This window comes from Sebastes fasciatus, chromosome 12 (assembly GCF_043250625.1).
Source record: "Sebastes fasciatus isolate fSebFas1 chromosome 12, fSebFas1.pri, whole genome shotgun sequence".
In the NCBI taxonomy this organism is placed as follows: Eukaryota; Metazoa; Chordata; class Actinopteri; order Perciformes; family Sebastidae; genus Sebastes; species Sebastes fasciatus.
The window spans coordinates 15,006,456-15,032,294 of NC_133806.1; the positions used below are offsets into that span (position 1 = coordinate 15,006,456).

Below are 25,839 nucleotides of genomic sequence, written 5' to 3' on the forward strand. Positions count from 1 at the left end.
GTCCTGCTGTGTGTTGACACAGACAATAGATACGTTGGAGTACATTTTGTCCTTTTGTCACATAATTTAGTTAGTAGTTATTTATCAAGTAGATAAGGAAATGGCTCCTGAAAATTTAACTTTACTCAACACAAAATAATATTTTATTCTGCAATTATAATAAAATAATATTTTGTGTGTGTATATATATATATATATATATATATATATATATATATATACATATAATGTAAAGTTAAATTTTCAGAAATAAAATATAAGTAATAAATAAATATAAGTAATAAAAATAAGTAATAAATGAATAAGTAAATACTTGCAGTATTCATATATATACATATATACATATATATATTATAGACATATTTTAAAATACACATCGCATTAAATCGCATATATCACATGTGTATTTTAAAATGTCTATAAATAATATATATGTATATATATATATATACATATATATATATACATACATATATATCACATATACATACATATGTATATATATATATGTATATATATATATAGACATATTTTAAAATACACATCACATTAAATACGGCAATTATTTATTAATTGATTTATTACTTATTTTATTCACTTTCCGTCATTTATTATTTAAACGGTATGTTTAATTATTATTATTATTATTAATTTTATTTTTTAAGACGGTCATTACATCCGGAAGTGACGTGGTAGAGTGTTAAAGGGCCGATAATTGTTATTGTTAGCTTGTTAGCTAGCAGAGCAGCTGGTGAATGGAGATATGACAGAGTAATAACGTCTTATTACATGTGCACGATTCAGTTATTACAAACACAAAGTGGTATGTACCAATTTCTGCACAATATACCGGTAGCATGGAGACTGTAGTAAATGTCTGAGTGACTGAATTAAACACTAAATTGTTACAGAAAAGGTGCAGATTGTAATTTTATATTCGCAGCTGAATGAATTCTTGCTAACGTTAAGAGCAGGCTAACTCAGTGCGGAGCTAACTCTGATGTTAACCAGCTGCCACACTGTACATGCACATTACATGACTACATGAAACTAGTATTTGTGCAACACATCCAGTTGTACTGTTTCAGTTTTATACATGCATGATGAGGTTTATAATTAAATGAGCTTATGTTTGCTACACATCATGAAAGCTTGTAGTTGAGCTGTAAATAATGTGATCATAAGCACTATATATATGTAATGATGCAATTTCTACTGTGCATTAATGTCATTAATTAACCTATTTTACAAGTGCAATTACCTCTGTTTACATTACATCTATTTTTATATTTTATACCTCTAGTGTAACACTTCTGTTTATATTTATTTATTACATCTACATTACCTGTTTTATTTGCTTTATAACTGTGTGTGTTTTTACCTGTTATATGTTTAATCTGCCTCGTTTAGTCTTGTCAAGTATTTGTTTTAAAGCACCTACCAGAAGTGGCAAACTGTGAATCTTGTTGTATTTAATACAATGACAATAAAGCTTTCTATTCTATTTCTATCTATGTGAAATATCCCAGTGAGTTCTTCAGCAGTAATATTTGTTTTTTAACACACAAACTAATCAACCATTCTTCTTGTCTGGTGTGTATGAGATGGAGGACGGAAACAGGAGTGATGCTGCTTCCACATCCAAGAGCCACGCAGGCTCACTCCACCTGCAGAGTAAGGGTTGATAAAACTACAAATATTTGCAACCTTTTCGGTCAGGCATTTTAATTAATACTGTGTGCATGTTCCCTCCTCCTGTTCAGCTCTCAAAAATGAGGATGCCTATGAAATTACCATCCCCTACGAAGAGAGCAACTTTGTGCAGCAAGGATTTTTCAACCAGAGTGATCAGAACTTTGATGGTCAGAATCAGTACTATAAAATGCATTATTTTATTCATACAATAATCTTATTCTTAAAGGGACTGTTTGTAAGAATCAGAAATGCTTGTTAACAGTGACACCTGTGGGCGTTAAGTCAATGAAAGTCAGCGTCGGGCTCGCGCTTTTGCTCGCTCTAAATAGACATGAACGAGCATCGCTCAAAACAGTGAGGCGACACACGTCAGCTAAAATCACAATATCACTCTATATTTCACCTGCTTGGCAGTAATGTTAGCTGACCAGACGAAGGTCTCTATGAATCACTGCTGATCCTAGTGTTGGCTTTTCTGCTTTAGCCTTCCGACCACAGCCGGAGGGAACAGGGAAGACACCGGCACTGACACCGGAGACGATAACGTTTCTCACTGCGGAGCAACGTCACTTCACAAGACACGGGAAACCTCTGTTGGTCTGGAGGAGCTGCAGCATTTATTTCTGCACAAACGTCCACTGTACATTCACTAGATATTCTCAGAGCTATGAAGTCTCCTGCAGTGTGTAGTGTGCGCGCATGCACGTGAGGTGGAGCGAGCTGAGTGAAGGCAGGCAGGCAGAGGAGCAGAGGAGCAGAGTACAGCAGAGACTCCGGCCCTGGAGACCAAAGCTACGGTCTCCCCCGCGTCCTCCGACCGCAGCCAACACTGTTTACAGACGGGCTTCACTAGATATAACTTTGTGGTTTTGGTGCTTCCGTGTAGTTTGTGTTGGAGTCTTGTCTGAACAGCGTAGCCACACATGCGAGTGCGCATATGCGAGCGTGCATGGGACACCGACCCGGGTGATTTATACGTGTAAGAAGTTACAAACAGTCCCTTTAACACAAAGTTTCCTGGTACACAATCATTGGTGATTTCCCCAAACAATCCTCTCTGTCCTCCTCAGAGTCGCCCCCATCTGCTGGCCCGTCTCAAATAAACAACTCATACATGGTGATCACCAACCTGCGGACCCAGCTACAGATCTCTCTGGAGAAAAACTCTTGGCTGCAGAAAAGAATTGAGGACTTGGAAGAGGAGAGGGACTTCCTCCGTTGCCAGCTGGACCGCTTCATCTTTTCCACAAAGAGCCAGGGACAGGAGCCGAGTCAGAGCCAGTACAGTAACGGTGAGGACAGGGGACAGGTGTGACATGATAACCTGTCCAACAAGAATATGAGTACAAGTTGATTAGAAACAGAAATTTTGAAAGGCAAGTCTTTACTGATGGAAAACAAATTCTTCCCTCTTGGTATTTGTCTCTCTGTAGGTTATGAATCCAGACGATTCGACTGGAGGGTAAGAAGAGAAGAAGATCGTCCCGTTGGTAAAAACAAAGATTTATGCACTTAACTGCTACATTCATAATGGTTTGATATAGTTGTGCATAAGTGTAGCATGTTCATGGTTTACTGTGGTTACTATGATTTACATATGTGTATTCCATCTTAGATTTCAGATTCTCAATTATTACTGCTTTCCTCTCTTCATAGAGCAACCGAAGACAGAGTCTCAGCATTTGCCCTCACGTCAGTTCATCCAACGAAGGCCTGGCCCTCCAACCATGGTGCCTTCCAAAAACCATGTCTCCAGTCCACTAACCAATCAGCTTGCCTCTATAAATGCTTTGTTCAACTCCACACAATCCCAGGCCCTCTTGCAAAACCATAGCCATAGTAGTCCCAATACCACAGCCAGCGGCAACAGCAACAGTGCTACAAGGTCATCCATCAATGAATCTAGGGGACAGAGCCACATGGGTCCAGGTAATACAAAGCTTCCCATCACCTTAATGTGATAGTTCGGGTGTTTTGAAGTGGGGTTGTATGAGGTACTTCTCCATAGTCATTATATTACTTAGAGTAGATTAGGGTTGGTGTGCCCCCAGCTTGGAGAAACAGATAGGAGTACCGACACCGGAGAAAAGCAATACAGTGCGGTGGATGGGGCCAGCAGAAAAAACTTATTTTAGCCATCTAAAAGAAAGGCTCACCTAAAATAAATCAATACCCGTTTAAGTGTACGCTATATCTAGAATATTTTCACCACTTCATCTTGCCGTCAGACAGCCCTTTCCTTCTCCTTTACGACGAGGAAATAAACTGAAAGTGAAACGTATCTATTCTCTCTCAAAAGCCAACAGGCTCAGATGACAAAAACCATGTAGACACTCAGTCGCATATCCATTTTTTTAGGTGAGCCTTTCTTTTAGGTGGCTAAAATCCGTTTTTCTGCCATCCCTGTCCACAGCACTGTATTGCTATTCCTGTTTGTTTCTCAATGCTAGGGGCGTGCCGACCGTCATCTACTGTAGGTAATACGTCTACTATGGATAAGTACCTCATACAACCCCACTTCAGAACACCCAAACTATCCCTTTAATTGATCTAATACTTGGTTGGGAAAAATGTTAACTGTGACTTTTATCTTGTGGGTATTGCTGAGGATTATTTTTATGCTCTCATCAGATTCACTTTCACTCTTGGGAGAATCTGATGAGTACTTGGAACAGGAAGGCTACCTTGAAGAAGAGGAAATGATATCAGGGGAAGATGTAATGCAACATACCATCAACAGCAACGGACACCAATTTAAGAGAAGGCGGATCTTCCGAGTCCCGAGAGAGCGGCAAAGAGGTAAGGGAAGGAGGAAAATCCTGCAACAAAACTCAGTTTCATTACTTAAACATAGATTGACATAGGACTGCTGTAACTAACTCTCTTGTACATTCTTGTTCTTCAGTGAAAGATGCTGCTGGAGTGCTGTTTCGCTACAAGAAGATCCTGCTTACATACCAGCGTCTGAAAAACATGTCTAAAGCCTTCAATATCCACGGTGTGGACCGCAACACAGTGGCTTCCACCACACCCATTGCTGAGCTGCTACTAGTGGCCCCAGAGAAAGTGGCAGAGGTGGGCGAGTTTGACCCATCCAAGGAGAAGCTGCTGGACTATGCCCGGCGCTGCTACACTGTCCTGGATGAGGAGACACTTAGCAGGGTGCAGGCTCTGAAGAAGAATAACCTGCTCCTGCCCATCTCCTACAGGTTTAGACACTGAGGGGAGAAAGACAGAGGAATGGGACGTCTGTCTCTCTGTCAAACAGTGAAGTGGTGGTTAAGTGTGGAGAGAAAAGGCAGTTAGGTTCTGCTGCAGCAGGCCAGCTCACCTCCGAGCAAAGAGATATCTAGAGGTATGAGCAATTATTTTGCTATCTCAGCGTCCCGGATATGGCCATGGAAACTGCGACTGAGATCCTTTGCTTTTCAGACAAATAAACTTTTCACATCTCACTTTTATTATCAATATGATGAGTTTCTTTAATAATAATAATATTACAGTAACAGTAATTACTTATCTCCTCCCGCCTTGATTATTGAAACTCTCTCCTCTATGGCATCAGCAACACCTCCATCAATAAACTCCAACTGGTTCAGAATGCAGCTGCCCGACTCCTCACCCACACCAAATCATGGCATCACATCACCCCAGTCCTGAAAGACCTTCACTGACTCCCCGTCTCCCACCGGATCTCGTACAAAATCCTGACCCTCACCTACAAAGCCCTCCACCAACTTGCCCCCCCCTATCTCTCTGACCTCCTCTCCCCCTACCAACCTCAACAGTCCCTCAGATCCACCTCAGCTGGTCTACTTTCCACCCCCAAGTCCAACCTCCGCAGCTTTGGGGACAGAGCATTCTCCAGGGCAGCTCCCAAGCTGTGGAACTCCCTCCCAAAACTCATCAGAGACTCCGATTCCCTCACCATATTCCAGTCCCGCCTCAAGACCCATCTTTTCTCCTCTGCTTACTTGTAGCCCCCCCCCTCCCCACTTGTCCGTGTGTATGTATGAAAGTGTGCCTGTGTATGTCGCCTGTTTTTGTCGTTCGTCTCCTGTTTGTCTCACACCGTTTTCCCCCCGAATGTGTAAAGCGTCTTTGAGATCTTTAAAAAAGCGCTTTATAAGTTTAATCTATTATTATTATTATTATTATTATTATTATTATTATTATTGGGATTGCTTGTCTTCAGTACTGAAATGAGTGAGACCAACTTAGCTCATTCATGTTTCAGCCTCAACTTTTGTAGAGACACACAGACCTTTTCTTTCCTGAACATCTGGATCAGCTTGTGGCCAGTAGTTCATTAACTGATTGTCAACATCATTTCACTTCCTGATGGTCTAAATGATTTTTAAGCATAACAATTTTTTATCACTTTATCTGTGTGCACAATTCTAAAAATATGGTAGCTTTATATGTTAAAATTATGCTGCACTCCATAGATTTTGTAGAATTAAGAGGTCATCATCATCATCATTTCATTTTGTTTATATTGCTCTGTGTGTCTTTGTTATATTATTTTTGGCATTGTCATTGTATCCTCAACCATTTTCACTTGCCTTAATGCAATTTTTGTGATTTCCTCGCGCAGGTTTTGGGCCAATTTTACTCCCTGGACAGCCACTCATTTTGTCTCTTTTCCTTTCCATTTCTTCTGGTGTGAAGGAGGGGAGAACTCTTAAAGAGAGGGACACAGATGCGAACATGAACTGAATACAGTAAAGACTAGTCCAACATTATGTGGTGTTGATGCATTTTTGACAGTAACAAACTTCTGGCAACAAGATTCACTTGTTTTTATTTAAAAATCAGACACTAATATGTTGGTGATATTGTATTTGACTCATAATAATAACACCGGTTGGTCTTAGGCCCAGTTTTAACAATAATACTGCTGCATTACTCTGTTGTTCCACTAAGGGTTGTACCAACCCTTTTGTAAATGATCTGCACTAAAATGCAGTAAGTGTCACTTTCTATGGTATTGAGGCTCTTGCTGTAATGCTTTGTGAGAATATTACCTTTTGTAAAACGGTACAGAGCATTTACTATACTAGCTATTTGTAACTTTGTGTAACTTCTGGTTCTGTATGAAAAACTGTGGGCATTAATCACACAAACAATTTCACAGTGTGAGTTACTGAATCAGCAAAAGCAACTAGCTTCCCACTACAAATGCATGTGAAAAGAGCTCCTTGATGGTCCGTAGTTTATAGAGGTTTTAAAGCGGCAGACATGTTGATTATATTGTACAATAATGTGTGGTGTTCATACCGGTACAATGAAATTATAATATCTCTTATATTAAAACAGATTAGGTAACAGTGGTATACAGTGACTCTTGGCTTACATTTCCTAAACGTTTTTTTTCTTAATAGCAAACAGATAGGTACTCCAATTTGTGGAAGTTATGCCATTTTCACTGTCTGATTGTTTGTGTGGCTAAAAAGCAAACAGTGCAGTGCTACTGCTAAGCAAACTTTGCAAAAATCATACCAGAGTACAGTGTTTTAAAAAACAATAATCTGTTTGTCTCATTTGTATGTCTCATATTTATGTATGTTGAGTGAAATGTGTATCTCACTGAAACAATGCCTATCATTCACCAAATGTATAGTATGGTGTGTTATTAATGTCAATAAGGCATTTGATTTCTTCCAAAAATGTAGATTTATTAATCTGTAAAAACTAACATCACCACTTGCTGAAAAAATGTGTATGATTGGGGAGTAAAGTGCAACCAATTTTTGTAGTATGTTTCAACCTGTCTATGGGGAAGTGTGGCAGATGGGGGCGCTCTTTCAGCCATTACATAAACATAAGATTATGTGCTAAAAGGATTTTTTTTTTCTCTTTTAAGCATCAGAAACTTGGCAACTACATTATGCAGTAAATGGTCTTTCAGCTAAAAGGATATGTGACTTTCCTTTGAGCACTTTATTTAGTAATTTCCAGTTCCTCCAGTTAAAACAATGTAGTCAGAATTCTATCCTTGGGGGGAAAACACTGAATATGATCTTTATGACATAAATAGTTTGTGTATATCTTTTGTCAATTTGATAAACCCAGCTTGCATTAACCTTTTTGAATTTCAATAAATCTGACAAACAATAATAATTTTTTTTTACATAAAAAATAAGATTTGTTCAAGACTTCCAAATCCAAAGTTAGGGGTTTGAAACTTGCCTGTCTTGACTTTGCCTTGACTTGAAAGACTTGAAGTTGATGTCCTGCAAAATATAACACTGATCCCATTTTGAACAATCGAGCAACAGAGCAGCTCCAAATAGTTCAGAACTCTGCAGCTAGACAACTGACCAAAACCAAACGATGCTCTCACATCACACCAATTCTGGCTTCACTTCATTGGCTCCCAGTCTCTTTTAGAATTAATTTTAAAGTGCTTTTAATCACATATAAAGCTCTGAATGACCTGGCACCGGAGTATATATAACTGAGCTCCTCACACAGTACACAGGTCTGCAAGTCTGGGTCTTTTAACTGTTCCAAAGACCAGGTTAAAAACAAAAAGTGATTGAGCTTTTGCAGTACTGGCTCTCCGACTCTGGAACAGTCTTCCACTGAGCATTTAGTTCAGCAGACTCTCTCAAGACTTTTAAATCCCATCTTAAAACCCACTTTTATAGAATGGCTTTTCCAATCAGCTGAATTATAGTCTTTTGTATGCTTGTGTGCTGATGTGTATATATGTGTGTATGTAATTGTATGAATATGTATATGCTTGTTTCTTTATTTTCCCATTCTATTGTTTTTTATTTAATTATTTATGTTTCATTGTATTCTGTTGTCATCATTCCTCTTCATCCCCTATGGGACATAAGGCTTCAATGAGCTCTCTCCATTGTATTCGGTCCTTGGCAGCATGTTGGGCCTCTCCCCATGACAGGTTCATCTTGTCCAGCTCCTGTGTCACAGTTCTGCGCCAGGTGGATTTGGGCCTCCCGGGTTTTCTTTTGCCTGGTGGTGTCCATCTTAAGGCGACTCTCGGGATCCGGTCCTGCTCCATTCTCAGCACATGGCCTAGCCATCTCAGACGTCTGTGTGTAATTTCCTTGATGATGCTACGGCTACCGTTTTTTTTGTACAGTTGGTGGTTGGAGATTTTGTTTGGCCAAAAGATCTGGCATATTCGTCGGAGGCATCCATTGTGAAAAACTTCCACTCTCCTCATATCACTTTTGATCACTCGCCAACTCTCTGAGCCATATAGCAGAACAGACTTGACATTGCTGTTGTATTCTGTTGTATATGATGTGAATTTCCTTGAAAAGCACTATGTGCTTTGGGCCTTCGAAAAGTGCTCTACAAATACAAATTATTATTATTATTATTAAACAATACAGCTTTAGCAAACGATAATGAAACTTAACTTATATATATATATAAGTATATATATATACTTATATATAAGTATATATATATATATATATATATATAAACAATATATATACTTATATATAAGTATATATATACAATATAGCTTTAGCATATACAATAATACAATATATAAACAATATAGCTTTAGCAAACGATAATGAAACTTAACTTATATATATATATATAAGTATATATATATACTTATATATATATATATACTTATATATAAGTATATATATATAAACAATATATATACTTATATATAAGTATATATAAGTATATATATACAATACAGCTTTAGCAAACGATAATGAAACTTAACTTATATATATATATATAAGTATATATATATACTTATATATATATATTTATATATATATATACTTATATATATAAACAATATATATACTTATATATAAGTATATATATACAATATAGCTTTAGCATATACAATAATACAATATATAAACAATATAGCTTTAGCAAACGATAATGAAACTTAACTTAGCTGTGAAAAGAATAAGGCCAAAAGGTGAAACTTCAGTGTGAGAGTGACCCTGAAGGATAAAGAGTAAGATGATGCTCTGAGGCGCATTCATTCACCGGAAACCAGCGATTCATCAACTTCCGGTGTCACGGTGGTAGCTGGGCGACGGGAGAGAAAAAGCGGGCATACAGAAACAGAAAGCTGTCTTGTTTCCAGAAGCCTTCCGACATTTAAAACCCTTTACATTTGACTCATACGGTCAAACAAACGGCGCCGTGTGGACCAGCTACCGCCTGGGATTTAGATCTGCCTTAGAAAACAGTCTCATTCATTCGTCTTTGGTGCTAGCTAGCTAACAAGCTAACCAGCTAGCAGCAGGCCTTTATCTGGACGTTGCTACAAGCTAAGCTAACGTTAGCATTAGCATTAGCTAACCCACGTTTTCTTTCTCAATGATTCTCTCTGTTACCTTGTGAATATACAACCGCACTGCTTGATGTGTGTGCTGGTTGATCTGTAAGGTGGTCCTGTTGTTAAAGTAGGCTGCTAATTGAAGCTAACTCTGAGCTACATCGTTGAAGCTTCTTGTTTTAAAGTGTTGTTCACTTTGCTGCTAGCTCTGAGCTAGCTGTGAGCTAGCTACCACCGCCACCTGAACAACAACGCAGTCTGTGAACGCTCAGCAGCCTTTAGATGTCGGACTTCGACGAATTCGAGAGACAGCTCTCTGAAAACAAACAAGGTAAATGAACCAGTAGTGCACATTAAAGTGAAAACAAATGGCTAGTTAACACGGTTGATTTGTAAATAGCCGCCATCATTTTTTTAGCTCAACATGGATGTGTCTATTTGCTGGAGCATGGTGAGCTAAATCATTGGCACACACGCTCTTTAACCTTTTCAGATGTGATGTAGTTTTACTTTAATCCTGTCTGGATGATGTCTCATAACGTTAGGCTTCTGTAGTATCTGTAAATCGATAGCTGGCCGATCTACATAATGGTAACTTGTTTCTTTAAGGTAGGGGGCAGTCTATATCATGGTCTGCCTGCACCAGCTGACTGAATGACTGGGTTAGCTTTAATTCTTTGCAGCTGTTGAGTCCAGTGAACATTTCCAGTGCTATTTACCTATAATTTCCTTTCTAAACACCCAGCTGGTAACGCCAACAACCATACCCAACTAGGTACCATTTTTTACATTCTCATTTGCAATATCACTGTTCATTGTGTGCAATATTAATGTCTAACATGTGCAATATTACTTATGTTTCTGTTTGCTCTGCACACAATCATGTCTGGCTAATTACATATAACGTTAGGCTTCTGTAGTATCTGTAAATCGATAGCTGGCTTAGCTACATAATGGTAACTTGTTTCTTTAAGGTAGGAGGCAGTCTATATCATGGTCTGCCTGCACCAGCTGACTGAATGACTGTGTTAGCATTAATTCTTTGCAGCTTTTCAGTGAACATTTCCAGTGCTATTTACCAATTATTTCCTTTCAAACACCCAGCCAGTAACGCCACCAACCATACCCAACTAGTTACTACTTTTTACATTCTCATGTGCAATAGCACTGTTCATTGTGTGCAATATTAATGTCCAACATGTGCAATATTACTTAATTTTCTGATTGTTAGCTTACTTTACCTTTTTTATTTTACTTATCTTATCTTATTCACTCATTTTACTAAATGCATCTTACTTAATTGTTATTCTATTAGGCACTGGTGCTAGAAATAGTACTTTTTTATTTTATACACTTGAACTTGTTGTAATTTTGTTGTATTTTTGAGCAATCTTTGGCACAAGATTTTCCTTCAGGATTAATAAAGTTCTATCTTATCTTATCTTAGTTACCCTTATCCCACTTTAAGCTCTCTTTAACCCAGATTTACATTTAAACTCAATACACTGCTCCCTAGCTAGTTAGTCTATGAGCTGGCCACATAGTGACAATTGGAAAACCAAAAGTTCAAACTACATATATCTTTTTTTACATTTCTATTTCAAACAGAATGGATGCATTGCATTGATTGGTAACTATTTATCATATCACAACCATGAAAGTGGTGTTCTTGTTATAAAATTCCTACCAGGGAGTGAAATTAGCACCTGCCAAATAACAGGGTAAATGTTGACTGTGGCAGGTGAAAATTTCAGGTCACCTGCCACCATGGCAGACAGGTTTTCCTTATATTAAGAAATATTATTTTTAAAAAGCAGCTCTAAAGCCTAAATTAAATATAGTCATGGATTAAGGTTCCATGATATATTCCCAAATTCTACGGTCTGGTACAACTGACTCAGTATTTACAATTTTAAAGCGTTCTACCTATATTTCAGAGGTGGCATACAAAAAAATTGAGTGGCCGGTAGAAATGTTCAGTGACCTGCCACAGTGGCAGGTGAGGAAAAAGGTTAATTTCAGACCCTGATTCCTACCATATACCAACTTTAGTATCACCATATGAACTAAGTTGGACAAATTCATATTCAGCGGGGTTGCTCATTGCCTTATTAATTTCCATCCGTGATCAAGTCTTTGACATGTATACTATGATAATTATTAGTATGTTCTGTAAGTTAATAAGCACTCTATTCCTGCAGCTGAAAGGGACAAAGAGAACCGCCACCACCGTCGGTCTTCCTCCCGCAGCCGTTCCAGAGAGAGGAAAAGGAGGAGCAGAGACAGGGATAGACGCAGCAGGGACCGCCGTGGGGACAGTAAGGAGCGCAGACACAGACGCAGGTGAGTATCTTTTATACAACCACACCTGGGCCAAAAAGCTGTGAAAACTAAGGTCACCTCATCATATATTCCTCCCTACTGGCCTTGCAGTTCATATAATTACCACTAGGTAAAAATCAAGTCTTTCAGTCAAGCATATGCCACTGCTAAGAATGGTTTTGACCATATTCTTTAAATAAGCTATTTTTTGGTTCCACGGCTGTTTCACAGTGAGTTGTACAGATGTACATGAGCATGCACACTCTTTTTGGAGTTCGGCATCTCTCTGAGTGTGCGCACCTACATGCATTATTGCCGCACCAGCATGTGTTCTCCACACCCTCGACTTGGTCTTGGCATCTAACCAGTCGCCTACTGTATTGTAGGAGGCCGCAAATGCAAACAAACGCCTGTCCTTCCAAGCCCGCCCCCGTCGCCCATTAATAATTTTGGGGGTTGATCTCGTCTCGGTAACATTGGCAGATACCATTCTGGGCAACAGAGCAAATTCACAAAGCTTGACGGGTGTCTGCAGCAAGTTGTGATTGTAAAGTGTAGCTGTAGATCACAGCAATTTATTTAGACTGACTTTAGATGAGCTTTTCGGCCTCCACTAAAAATTGACTGCGCTTACGCTTGCGAAATATTCTTATTATTTCACCAACATATTGACTTTCATGCAGTCTATTTTGGATGCTGTTATTTTTATGTTCTCTGTCCCTAAGCCCTTTGTCACAGGTGCTAATGACATTGTAGTAATTCTGCCTCAAGCTTATGGGACCATCTCTTGAATCCACAAAGCAACAGCTGCTGCAACCTCTTCAATATTCACGATGATTTAACACAGAATATCAAGTTATAAATGGTTTTATGAAGAATTTCAAATCCATCCCAGAATCATAAATCACACAGACTGGTATTAATAGAACTCCTGTGAGAAGAGTTGCTTTGTAATTTTGGATTATTTGCATATTCACTCTGGTGTCAGATTATATCAGATGTCTTTGACACATGCAGCCACACAGTACGTGTGTGATTGTCTTATGATGAGCCTTTGTTTGATAGACTCTGTTTAGGTCTGTGGCTGTGTGGGAACATTTTCATACGGGTGTAAGTTCTTCCCAGAACACTGCCAAAACCGGTGATGAGCACCTACCAATGTGACAATCCTGTCTGTTGTCAGGGAAACATGCCTGCTTTTGGACACATAACACCACATCTTTTTTGCAGATAATTACAAGTGTTGAGTGATATCTTTTGAAAATATGCTTTTCAGTAAATCTGGTATTAGTCTAATAGATAAGTTAATGAGTTTGTATAAGGAAGATTTTTAATAGTTTGAAGCGATACATCTCCTGAGTGACTGCTTGAATGCATTCTTTCAAGGGGTGGGCGAAATGGCAAAATCTTCTGTCATGGTATCTGTAATTTTATATCACAGTAACGGTATATATCACAATACTGTAATTGTTCTGTAAATTCAATTAAATGGTTTAAAATAACAATACCATACTTCATCACATTTGTTATTTTCTTTTATTTGAAAATTCCATACAAACAAAACAACTGCTTCACATGAGACACTTGAGTTAAAATCAAGACTCTAAACAGTAAAACTAAAAAAATTCAAAATGTAAGCTTTAAGGTTTCTGAGAACAATAATTCCAAGTGTTACATGTTTTAAGGTTAATATGTGCAAATAAATAGCAGCCTGACTTCAGTCAGTGCAATATAAAAATCACACAATTTTGTATTTTAGAGTATACCAAAAGAAAAAAAGACTTGACTTCTCCTGCAGGATTTGCTCATCTTTCATTTCAAATAGCAGACAAAACAAAATAAACTACAGTGTGCAAATGTCTGGTAATCATGTAACCAGAGTTCTTCCTCATCTTGGGCAAGGCCTATTGAAGGAGGCTGGGTCACGCGTCATCAATGTGTCATACCTTTGGGGTACAACTAAAATCTGGTCTGCCCTCGCCAAAATTGAGCCAATCGCAACGCACAGCCGCGGCTTCAGTTACACTGTGCATGTGTTATACCCCATACCCCAAGACCCATGTTCTCCTGTGTCCCAGCCTCCTTCCTAAGGCCTTGATTTTGGGTTGGTTGGGATGTCTCTTCCTGCTCTGTTTACAACTTCACTCTCCTCCATGTCTGCCCAAATCACGTTACCTTGCAAGTAGGGTTGAAAATTAACTTTTTCGTCAACCTGCTACTGTGGCTGGTGGATTCCAAATCTTACCAGCCCCTCACTAAATCACCATTATTTTTTGGGTTGGTGAGTGAAGTAAATCTAGCAGCCACTTACATATATATTACCAGCATTTGGCTGGTGATTGGTGCTAATTTCCAACCCTGCTTGCAAGGCAGCTGGGTTTGCGATATTGCAAGGTCACGCAATTGCACGAGAATGGCTACCGCGGTCGGAACGGTAATGCCAAATCTCTACCGGTGGACACATTTCTACCAACACACGGTGTATATATATATATATATATATATCGTCAGATCGCCCAACCCTAATGCTTTCTAATGTGGACTTTTGAAAAGCTTGTCAATGCTCTACTTCTTGTTGGCCGTCAATGTGACCTTTGGCCTGACAGTTGCTCCTGGCCTCTGTGCTAATTTAAAACAAGCTACTGGTGTTCACTCGGTGTGAGCAGCAGATGCAAAATTTGACCCCTCCCCTTTGCTGCTGCTGTGTATTTTTAAGGATATAATTTCTGCTTTCGTTGCATCATTAGTTGCTCACAAATGATAATGCATGTCAGCTGTGAGGCTCACTGAATGCTCCGGTTTGTCATCTGAACCTCAAAGGATTTTGCGCTTTTAGAAATACACAGATTGGCAAAGGCTCGTGGCAGCTTTTTGTACCTGGTGATGGTCATAGATATGCAGGTTCTAATTTTGTGTAGTGGAAATGTTGGTGAATGTCATGATTGATTTGAGAGAAATATGAAACCCTTCCAATGTCATTTCAGCTCACCAACCACTTACCCCCAGGACAATGCTGGAAGGTAATACAGCAAACTAACACAAAGCCAGTTTGTGCATTATTGCAACAACTGCAATTTAATGACCTGCCTCTGATTCTTTGTAGTATTGACTCATTGTGTAAATATCTGCCTGGATGGGGTTTTCTGGGTCTCCACCATCATGATTCATGTGTACAAAGTTTTGATTGATGCAATCCCCCCCCAAAAGTTACTAGATGTTTTTGTATATTTTTTGAAGACATGACATCATCTGATGTAGTACTTTAATGAGAGATATCTGTTGCATGTTGATTGTTCTACTTTTATTTCACCTTCTATTCCTCCAACAGCCGTTCTCCACACCGTGAGAAGAAGAAGAACAAGGTGAAGAAGTACTGGGATGTCCCTCCACCTGGATTCGAACACATCACTCCCATGCAGTACAAAGCCATGCAAGGTAACCATCCGAGTTTTCTTTTTGTATTTGATGGGTTTTTAATAGGCTTTCTAGTTTCAGAGTTGAACAAATGTTTTGTTACCCACATTACAGTAGTTATTGCAACCTTACCTTACTGCTGCACATCAGTAATATGTACATCAAGCTTATGGTATGGTTGGAGTAAAAAATAAAATTAGGTTGTTGAATGTTTCCTGTCTTTGTTCTCTAGCTGCAGGCCAGATCCCAGCCACAGCCCTCCTACCGACCATGACTCCAGATGGCCTGGCTGTTACTCCCACCCCGGTACCTGTAGTGGGCAGTCAGATGACCCGGCAGGCCCGTCGGCTCTACGTGGGCAACATACCCTTTGGCATCACAGAGGTGAGGAAAAGGACGGCATTTGGCTTTTAAGTCGAAGATTATAAGCCTGTTAGATTTCTTAATGTGACCATTTCATCCTTGTATTTTTACTAGGGCTGTCAATCGATTAAAATATTTAATTGCACAATTTTTATCTGTTTAAAATGTACCTTAAAGGGAGATTTGTCAAGTATTTGATACGCTTATCAACATGGGAGTGGACAAATGCTTGCTTTATGCTAAATATATATATATATATATATATATATAAATTTATTTTTGGAAATCAATTTACAAAACAATGATAAATATTATCCAGAAACCAACAGGTACTGCATTTAGCATAAAAATATGCTCAAATCATAACATTCAAACTCAAGCCCAACAGGCAACAACAGCTGTCAGTGTGCTGACTTGACTATGACTTGCCCCAAACTGCATGTGATTATCATAAAGTGGGCATGTCTGTTAAGGGGAAACTCGTGGGTCTGGCATATTTTGAGGTCAGAGGTCAAGGGACCCCTTTTAAAATGGCCATGACCATTTTTCCTTGCCAAAATGTATTGCAAGTTTGGAGTGTTATTCAACCTCCTTCGTGGCGAGCTATGGTATGGTTGGTACCAATGGATTCCTTCGGTTTTTCTAGTTCAATATGATACCAGTATCTTCACTCCAGCTTTAAAACTGAGCCCGAAACAACCTCCGAAAGATTAATTGCATTAAAGAAATTAGTGGCGTTAAAACAAATTTGCGTTAACTTTAACAGCCCTAATTTACCACGACTTGAAATAACCTGGTTCCTTAATTCCCCCTCTCGCTCTCTCTTCTGTGTAGGAGTCCATGATGGACTTCTTCAATGCCCAGATGCGTTTGGGTGGTCTTACTCAGGCCCCTGGAAACCCTGTCCTTGCGGTACAGATCAACCAGGATAAGAATTTTGCCTTCCTTGAGGTGAGATAATATTCCCATAAACATGTAATTTTTTCTGCCTGGGTGTATCTAGCAATTTAACCACCTCTAATTTTGTTTCTGTGTAGTTCCGTTCAGTGGACGAAACTACACAGGCAATGGCCTTTGATGGCATCATCTTTCAAGGCCAGAGTCTCAAGATTCGTCGTCCCCACGATTACCAGCCTCTGCCCGGCATGAGCGAGAACCCCAGTGTCTATGTGCCTGGTACACAGCCAATTAATGGTTTTTAACCCTAAGTACTTGTGGCATAATTCATGAGTAAGCAGTAATACATACATCACAGGAGGTTTGCTCTCTGTGATTTTCTGTTTTATGTATCTTACTGTTGTCTTCGGGTCTCCTGCAGGTGTGGTCTCCACAGTGGTGCCGGACTCTGCTCACAAGCTCTTCATTGGCGGCTTGCCCAACTACCTGAACGATGACCAGGTCAGTATTTCTGCACGAAAAGGCTTTGCCTCCAAACTGGGCTCCAGCTAATGTACCACACTTGTACTGCACAACACATTTATATTCCATTCCAAAAACAGTATTAACTACCCTAACCATAGTTATTAGTTTTGGTAGACTATATTAGTAGAAAAGTCCACCATATCATACTTTGGTCAGGAAATGAAGTGCCCAGGATTATCTTGTGAATCATGCCCTGCTTTATCAACACATGAAATAATAGTTGTTTTTTTATTTTCACTGTTATTGAAACATGAAAACAAAGTGACAGATAAAACATTGATGGAGAAATGATAAGAGAAGAAGATGATGATGTGCTTTTATGCTTGCAGTGGTATAGCAGTGCTATTAATAGCAATACTAAACGTTGAGCTGTTTTGTTCACGTGATGGGAACGTGTGGAATCAGTGGAAATGTTTTAACTCTTCCTCCACTCTTTCGTGTCTCAGGTGAAGGAGCTTTTGACGTCATTTGGCCCTCTGAAGGCCTTCAACCTGGTGAAGGACAGCGCTACAGGCCTATCTAAAGGATATGCCTTTTGTGAATATGTTGACGTCAACCTTAATGACCAGGTAACCAATGCTACGGAAAAAAAGCTGTTAAAATGTATTTTGATGGTCAGACAATTTTTAATGAACACTGTTCAAATACCACATCGTCATTTTAAATGTTCATAGTTGTTAAGTATAACTTAAACCCTTGATATCGTTACAGGCTATTGCTGGGCTGAACGGCATGCAGCTGGGAGACAAGAAGCTCCTGGTGCAGAGGGCCAGCGTGGGATCCAAGAACGCCACTCTGGTGAGTGTCCAAAGGCTGGACAGATGACAGCAGGGTGGTGGGCGGCTGGATTCTCTCTTAGAGTGGCTAAAATGGAAAAAGACACATTGCTGTTTAAATCTACTGTACAGATGTATCTGACACTCTCACACTGCTAACAAGTGCACAGAGGGTGCTCCGTCAGAAATCAATTACTTTCTGACCTCACCCTTTTCGGTTTGAACACATTATTTTACTACATGTAAACCTAATGTGAGAGTGTGTTAGAATGTGGCTTGATTAACCAGAATGACCAACCATTCAATAGAGGGGGGCCCTCGAAGTTGACCCATATTGGTCGATCACCTCACCTAAAGATACAGATACAAACAAAGTTATCCACAATTTCAATACTTTTGGTCCTAAATAAATAAATATGCAATTTAGGCATTTTTTTGTTCCTTAAATCTTTATTGGTGCATGATTTTTCAACAGAATATCATAGGCAACATTAAGGATTCATGTGTTAGACTGACCAACCCACCTTATTACTCAAAAGTCTGCCGTTGCTCAACCGATAGTGGGCACAACATGAAAACTTCACAAGATGTAAATAGTCTATCCTATAACATATTAAGAAATGTAGAAAAATCTGAGTTATTTTCTTTTCAAATTAAGGTTTAAGGACAAAAAGTTACCTCATTTGAATATTTATTTATTTGAAAGTGGATAACCTGGTTTATAAGCTTTCTGATAATCGGAGAACTCTACTGATATGTTTATTTTTGAAGATATGTGTCTTTAGGTGGAGTGGGGGTCCAATAAATATGAATCAAGCCACTTTTCAACATACTAACGTATGTTTACATGTAGGAAAATTTGTTCAAATCGAAAGGGGTGAAGTCAGAAAGTGATTTCTGACGGAATGCCCCACATGTAAACTCTTCCTGTTCAGTAATTTATGTTTGCAAAGCAGTCCGAGAACATATTTTGCATACGCATCAGCTATTGAATACTATGAAACTCAGTGTGTTGCATAATGAATTTCAACCTGCAGTTCCTGACTTTTAAACTTGTAGCCATTAGCTTTACTGTAGGCGACTACAGTGCAGCCACTTTCTCTAACATTCATGATAAATGATGTGTATTATGATATCACAGAAAGCAACCTAAAAATGTGATGAGGCACTTTCACTGTCATTTGTCCTGTACTGTGTCTAAGATTAATGCTAGTGAAAATACTCATGTGTGTATTTTCATATGCAGAGAGATATGGTGTACTATATCCATATTCTGAACCAGCAAGAAAGTATAACATCAGTAAATTTCAAATTAGTCAAATAATCAAAGCAGCATGAAGCTGGATACAAAATCAGATATTAAAAGCCGTTTGAATAGTTGGTTAACTTAAATCTGTAAACTGTCTAAAGGTTAAGTGAGAAAGTGTTTTGTAGTTTATGTGAATAAATACTGTGGCAGGAGTCTTCATTATATGAAGATGATAAATATGACATATCTTATTTTCACACCTGTTTCTCAGTTAGGTTTATATTGAATGACATTGTAGATCTCTTGCAGCTAGTCATAATACTCAGAGCCTGTTGTTATGTAAAGCACGCCATTGACCCTGTTGTAACCGTTCTGTCTGTCCTTGCAGACAAGTATAAATCAGACCCCAGTGACGCTGCAGGTGCCGGGTATGAACAGCTCAGTGACTCAAATGGGTGGCCTGCCCACTGAGGTGCTCTGTCTGATGAACATGGTGGCCCCAGAGGAGCTGCTGGATGATGAAGAATATGAGGAGATTGTGGAGGACGTCAGGGACGAGTGCAGCAAGTACGGCCAGGTTAAGAGCATTGAGATACCTCGACCTGTGGACGGCCTGGAGGTTCCTGGCACCGGCAAGGTAGGAAATGTTGTGTTTAGGGGTGTCGCGATTCAATTTGGCTTTCAATTTTAAGGTCACGATTCAATTTTCCATTCGCCGTTGTGAGACTGGAGTTTTGATTCGTAAAGATCAACAGATCATTTGGTTTTATGCCCTCACAACTGTCATTTACATTTTAAAATTGTTCTTTAAAAAGAGAGGCTACATGGTATCAAGCGGGATATTTTCTTTGGAATGTACCACACTAAGGCCATATGGTCAAATTTAAATAATTAATTTAATATGTAATAAGAATAACATATTTCACCAGTCAATTGGGAACAAACTGTCAAACAACAAAAAGAAGATCCACTAGATGGCAGGAGGGTACTTTACAGCTTGAGTTTCTCAGAGTTCGAGGTACACCTGAATGCACCACAAAGTCCCTGTCGGCACCCACATGCTTTACCGTACAAAGTGATGCAGACACCCAATCGATTTAAGCGGAGATAGCACAACCGCAACTGACATCACCGAACAGTTTGATGAGCGCTGTTTTATTTGGTTGCTGCAGTCTCTAAATCTTCTGCAGCCTACAAACTGTAGTTTTTCTGTCAACGACACGTTCGTTGTTTACATAACTCACGGGCAAGGCAAAGTGTTGCCACACTGGTGACCTCAGGGTAGCAGGAGGATTTTCCAGTTCTGTTGTTTCTCTGTCATCTCAGACTCTGGCAATGGCCATGGTGTCTCAAAGTGCAGCTTCAGGCTACTGGTAAGATACGCTGTGTTGTCTTTAGCTGCGGACTACCGGTAAGATACGCTGTGTTGTCTTTAGCTGCGGACTACCGGTAAGATACACTGTGTTGTCTTTAGCTGCGGACTGCCGGTAGGATACGCTGTGTGTTTTTTTTTTTTTTTTCTTCGGACGCATGCAACTAGGCGAGGGTGGAGAGAAAAAAAAATACTGGGAGAATCGCCGATCCTGCTTTTGACTTCAGTGGTCGAAATCGAAAGCTCATTTTGATTGATTTTTGATTTAGAATTGAAATCGTGACACCCCTTGTTGTATTTGATTTCTCGTGAGTTAGATTCATGAAAAATGATGTCATGTTATACCCTCAATCGAGATTGTAATTTCGTTCACTCTTTTTTTTTTTGTAGATCTTCGTGGAGTTCATGTCCGTTTTTGACTCCCAGAAGGCCATGCAAGGGCTGACAGGAAGGAAGTTTGCCAACAGGGTGGTGGTGACCAAATACTGCGATCCAGACGCTTATCACCGCCGGGACTTCTGGTAGAGGAGGCATGAAGATGTGAGGGGAGGGAGGGAGGGAACACGTATCGCCCATTTCCAAATCAGCCCCCTGATTGATTTGGCAGAGCAACATTTCAGGTAGATCTGAGAGTATTAATCATTTGACAAATGGCTTTGGGCACATCCAATTAATCATTTGAGATCTACCTGAAATGTCCAGTAGTTAAAATAGATATTTGGAATTGGAAAAGGAGAAGAATGGGGAGGGTTTATATTCAGGCCATAACAGAGGGGGCTAGGTTTGGGTGGGGAGGGTGTAGCTGGGTGGGTGGGGGAGGCAAAGTTTTTTGAGAAATGTGTGTAATAATAGGTTCAGGGCGGGGTCAACAATTTTTATACTTTGTGAGAAAGGGATGTCGTTTTGGGTGGGAGGGGGGTGCCACACTTTAAGGTTTGTATTTAAATGGAGACAGCCTGTTTTAAGTACATTAGGAAGGAGTTGCAGGGAACTAACTGGACTGTTCTGATGGAGAAAACAGGAGTGTTTATTTGTGAGAGGGAGACGTGGGGGAGATGGAGAGGAAGATGAGGGCATTTTTGTCTGACCATCTAATCTATATATACAGTAGCTGTAACATCCACTTTCGTTTGGCCACCATCTTTAGAAAGGCGAGAGGAGACTCCTCATTTTGAATTTTTTTTTTCTTTGTTTTTTCATTTCTTCATGTTCCTTCATTTTTTATCAGACTGCTGCCCCCCTCAGGACGATTGTAAGAGAATATGTTGTCTAATTGGACTCTATCTGAATGTCAACTGTAATTGTTCCAATACTGTGTGTAGCTTCACTGATTTGAGCTGTAGTATCACCTTATATTCAGGCCGCAGAATAACACGAGCTGCAGGAAAGAACATTTTCAATTATGCCAGTTTGAGTTTCTTTTTTTTTTCTGTAACTTTTTCACGTCCATCTTTTGTGCACAGCTTTTAACAGGTGAGGTTGTTTCATCTCAGCAGTTAGGTCCTAATTTAATTCAAGAGTAAATAAACAAAGGAAGATGGGGAGAGGCAAAAAGATTGGTGTTTTAATAGGGGATTTATCTCTTCCTTACCAAAAAGCCTTAATGTTATTACATGTCAATTCGTTAAGGAAATAAATTTGGCTTGCACCTCTATAAATTATGTCTGTTTGTTAATAGATGTCACCATCTTGTCCTTTAGCCTTGCATTACTAGTTCTAGTTTTTTTTTCCATTTCCCCAGCCGATTTGTAGGACCCGGGTTTTTTTGTGCAACGTCTCACCTCTTTGACAAGACCAAATAAACACTTCACTAATACCCACGACTCATGTTGTACTGCAGAGTGAAACCAAAACCACACAATTTCTCTGTTCTGTCAACTTCCAGCTTGATTTATTTAAGAGACAAACTAGATAAATTGGTCGGCGTGGCTTGTCCTCACTAAATAATTAAAACTAATACTGTAATGGCTTGTTTTAGACATTTGGGCTCTCTGGAGATGTACTAATAAATGAAAGTCTGCAAACGAAGACGTGCTATCATACACCTAGCTAAATTTCAACGAACAAAATCATTTCACATTTTCGTGAGGTAGTTTGGAAATTAAAAACAGTCGGTATGTACTCAGACAAAGTCTGCTTTTCTCTCATCTCCCTCATCTTCTGCCCTTGATTCTCTGAGGACCACATGTTCACACTGTACGGGCCTGAGGCTATGCTTTCATTTGGGTTGCTTAAAACAGCGCTGAAGAGAGATTGTGTCAGTGATAACACTTATGAGATGTTACTCCTTACTTTCTGAAATCTGCTTTCTCAGTGTCACTGTCATTTAATTTTTCTTTTTTCTCACTGGAAAAAAAATGTGATTTCTTAGATGATTTAAAAACCTAAAACCACATTTAGTTTCTAAAAAGCAAAACAGTCTTTCATTTGTCCAACTTGTTTTCAAATGTTGAATTAAAAACTGAATTTACATGATGTCTTTCTTCTTTATGCGTCCTCTCTTATGCGCGCCCAGATCCACCCACCCGGCTGCAGCACACTTTAATTCAACCAGCGAGTGATGACATTCACAGTCAATTATGTAGATGCAGCTGACTGGAGCCATGTCCACGTAGTTTCATTCAGTTGATAGCTTAATTTATCAAGTCCTGTAGTTAATGATAATGTCCAAACGATGGAGGTACACCACAGTAACAAAAAGGTACTTTTTTAACATACAATACTAGGACTATTATTTTTTTCAACATACTAAACTATGACTTTTTATATTTTAAACATATACTATGACTTTTTATATATTTTTTTACATACAATATTTTGACTTTTCTTCGACTTACTTTTTTTTGACATACTATGATATCACTTTATTTTTTCAAAAAAGTTATAGTATAATGTTATTTTAACATTTTTAAGTATGTTTTATTTTTAAGTCTAATGTGTTGGCACAACTGACAGCCGTAACCATCATGAAATAACTGCTGTTCCTCTTTTGTGCCAGAGAGCAGCAAAATTCGATTTTAAATTCCAGTTGAAGTTATTTTTTCTATTTTATATATGTCGAAAAATTTCATGAAAAAAAGTCATAGTATAGCATGCTGGAAAATATCATGAAAAAAATTCATATATCAAAAACTAAAAAAAAAAGTCATGGTGTAGTAGGTCCAAAAATTAATAAAAAGTCAGATTATTGTATGTCGAAAAAAAGTCATAGTATAGCATGTTGAAAATATAATAATTAGACATATTATAGTATGTCGAAAAAATTCATAGTACATATGTCCAAAAAAATATTTAAAAAGTCAGATTATTGTATGTCCAAAAAAAGTCATTCTATAGTATGTCGAAAAAATTAAAAAGTCAGTTTAGTATTTCGAAAAATTTCATGAAAAAGTCATTGTATAGCATGTCAAAAAATATCATGAAAAAAAATCATATTATAGTATGTCAAAAACTTGAAAAAAAAAAAGTCATGGTGTAGTATGTCCAAAAGTTAATAAGTCAAAGTATTCTATTCCGAAAAAAATTTATAGTATAGTACGTTGAAAAAATTATAAAAAGTCAAAGTATTGTATGTCGGGAAAAAAGTCATTAAAAAGTCATACTATAGTCTGTCGAAAAAAAAGGCAAACTAGTATGAACAAAAAAAAAGTCAGTATAGTATTTCAGTAAAATGTCATAGTATAGTATGTTGAAAAAAAAGTTATAGCATAGCATGTCGAAAAAACTTTACGCATCACTAGCCTCCTCATGACGGTTGCACCACAACACTTATTTTGTATAACTTTGGTGAATTTATATTGGAAAAAATATTCAATAACTTCACTGTTATAAAGTGTAGGGGAATGGAAATTTTACAGTGAAAATATTATGCTTCTACATAATACTTACTACCATAAAGAGGTTACAGCTCTTCCAACAATAGGACCAATACAGCTGATTATTGTTCAGGGACGTTGGCTGTCAGCAAGAGAAAAAGGAATGTTGATGGTTAGCAACCAACTCATTAACCTAAAATCTATTTAGACAATAATACTACAAAGCCTGTAATTTCAACCTACCCCTCTCAATATAATGAGCTGACATCCTCGCAGAAAGTAAAAGGAAACCATTATTTAACCTTCAATATCAAACTGAACTGACAATGAGACATTTAAATATGTATTATTAATGTTACTTAAGCTTTCACAAACTCCTCTCCAACCAATATAGTCCAGAGGAATTCATGTTAACAACACTGGCATGACCAAGATGCAAATAAGCACAATCAATCAATCAATCAATCAAGCTTTATTTATATAGCACCTTTCAAACAAGTCAAATGCAATTCAAAGTGCTGTACAGACGATTGACAAAAATGTAGAATGTTAAAAATGGATTTAGAGACTAATGCACACCAAAACAACCAATATAAAAGTTCATTGTATAAGAAAGCAATACAAAATTGGTATTTAAAATAATAAAAGATAAATAAAATAACAATAAAAAAATAAAAAAAACTACACAAAATAAGCAGATTGTATTAAAATAATGAGATTTTTATGAAATAGAATAAAAGAGATAATGAGCAACAATAAAATGTTGATAAACAAAATATAGTAAAGTAAACACTATAATGATGATAATAAATAAAATAAGTAGAAACAATAAAACCATAAAATTATAAAACACTACATAAAAGCCAGACTAAATAGATGGATTTTTAGTTTCCATTTAAAAATATCAATATTTTCAGCTCCTCTCAGCTCACAAGCTTTTTTTTTTTTACTGTTAGCTGATGCATCTTGTTTTTTGCACTATCCCCTTTGCTGCTGTACACATCATACTTTGCCAGCATTTGTGTGCATCATTGAGAAATAAAAATGACAAGAGGTTTATCCAGACATGGAGCAGCAGACAGCATGGAGCCTACTTCATAATATTAATA

The 25,839-nt window shown here is 38.2% G+C and overlaps 2 protein-coding genes across 11 annotated transcripts; both read left to right on the top strand.

Moving 5' to 3' along the window:
- The first annotated feature begins 699 nt into the window (after positions 1 to 699).
- Positions 700 to 6,440, top strand: ccdc106a (coiled-coil domain containing 106a). The gene is made up of 8 exons (XM_074653410.1): positions 700 to 823; positions 1,605 to 1,674; positions 1,764 to 1,862; positions 2,766 to 2,987; positions 3,129 to 3,185; positions 3,352 to 3,624; positions 4,327 to 4,494; positions 4,601 to 6,440. Exons 2-8 carry the CDS (start codon positions 1,605 to 1,607, stop codon positions 4,915 to 4,917), a joined length of 1,206 nt encoding a protein of 401 aa, XP_074509511.1. The 5' UTR covers positions 700 to 823; the 3' UTR covers positions 4,918 to 6,440.
- Positions 6,441 to 9,695: 3,255 nt separating this feature from the next.
- Positions 9,696 to 23,387, top strand: u2af2a (U2 small nuclear RNA auxiliary factor 2a). 10 transcript variants are annotated; one of them, XM_074653411.1, is made up of 13 exons: positions 9,697 to 10,328; positions 10,743 to 10,772; positions 12,199 to 12,340; positions 15,304 to 15,339; positions 15,648 to 15,754; positions 15,966 to 16,117; positions 16,931 to 17,047; positions 17,134 to 17,290; positions 17,415 to 17,494; positions 17,965 to 18,087; positions 18,230 to 18,316; positions 19,932 to 20,204; positions 20,236 to 20,445. In XM_074653411.1, the coding sequence occupies exons 1-13, from the start codon at positions 10,280 to 10,282 to the stop codon at positions 20,428 to 20,430; spliced, it is 1,548 nt and encodes a 515-aa protein (XP_074509512.1). In that variant the 5' UTR covers positions 9,697 to 10,279; the 3' UTR covers positions 20,431 to 20,445. The 10 variants fall into 10 exon arrangements, with proteins under 10 accessions (XP_074509515.1, XP_074509512.1, XP_074509513.1 ...); XM_074653412.1 differs by having other exon boundaries at positions 17,134 to 17,272; XM_074653415.1 differs by lacking the exon at positions 20,236 to 20,445 and adding an exon at positions 21,306 to 23,387 and having other exon boundaries at positions 9,699 to 10,328; positions 19,932 to 20,180.
- Positions 23,388 to 25,839: the final 2,452 nt, after the last annotated feature.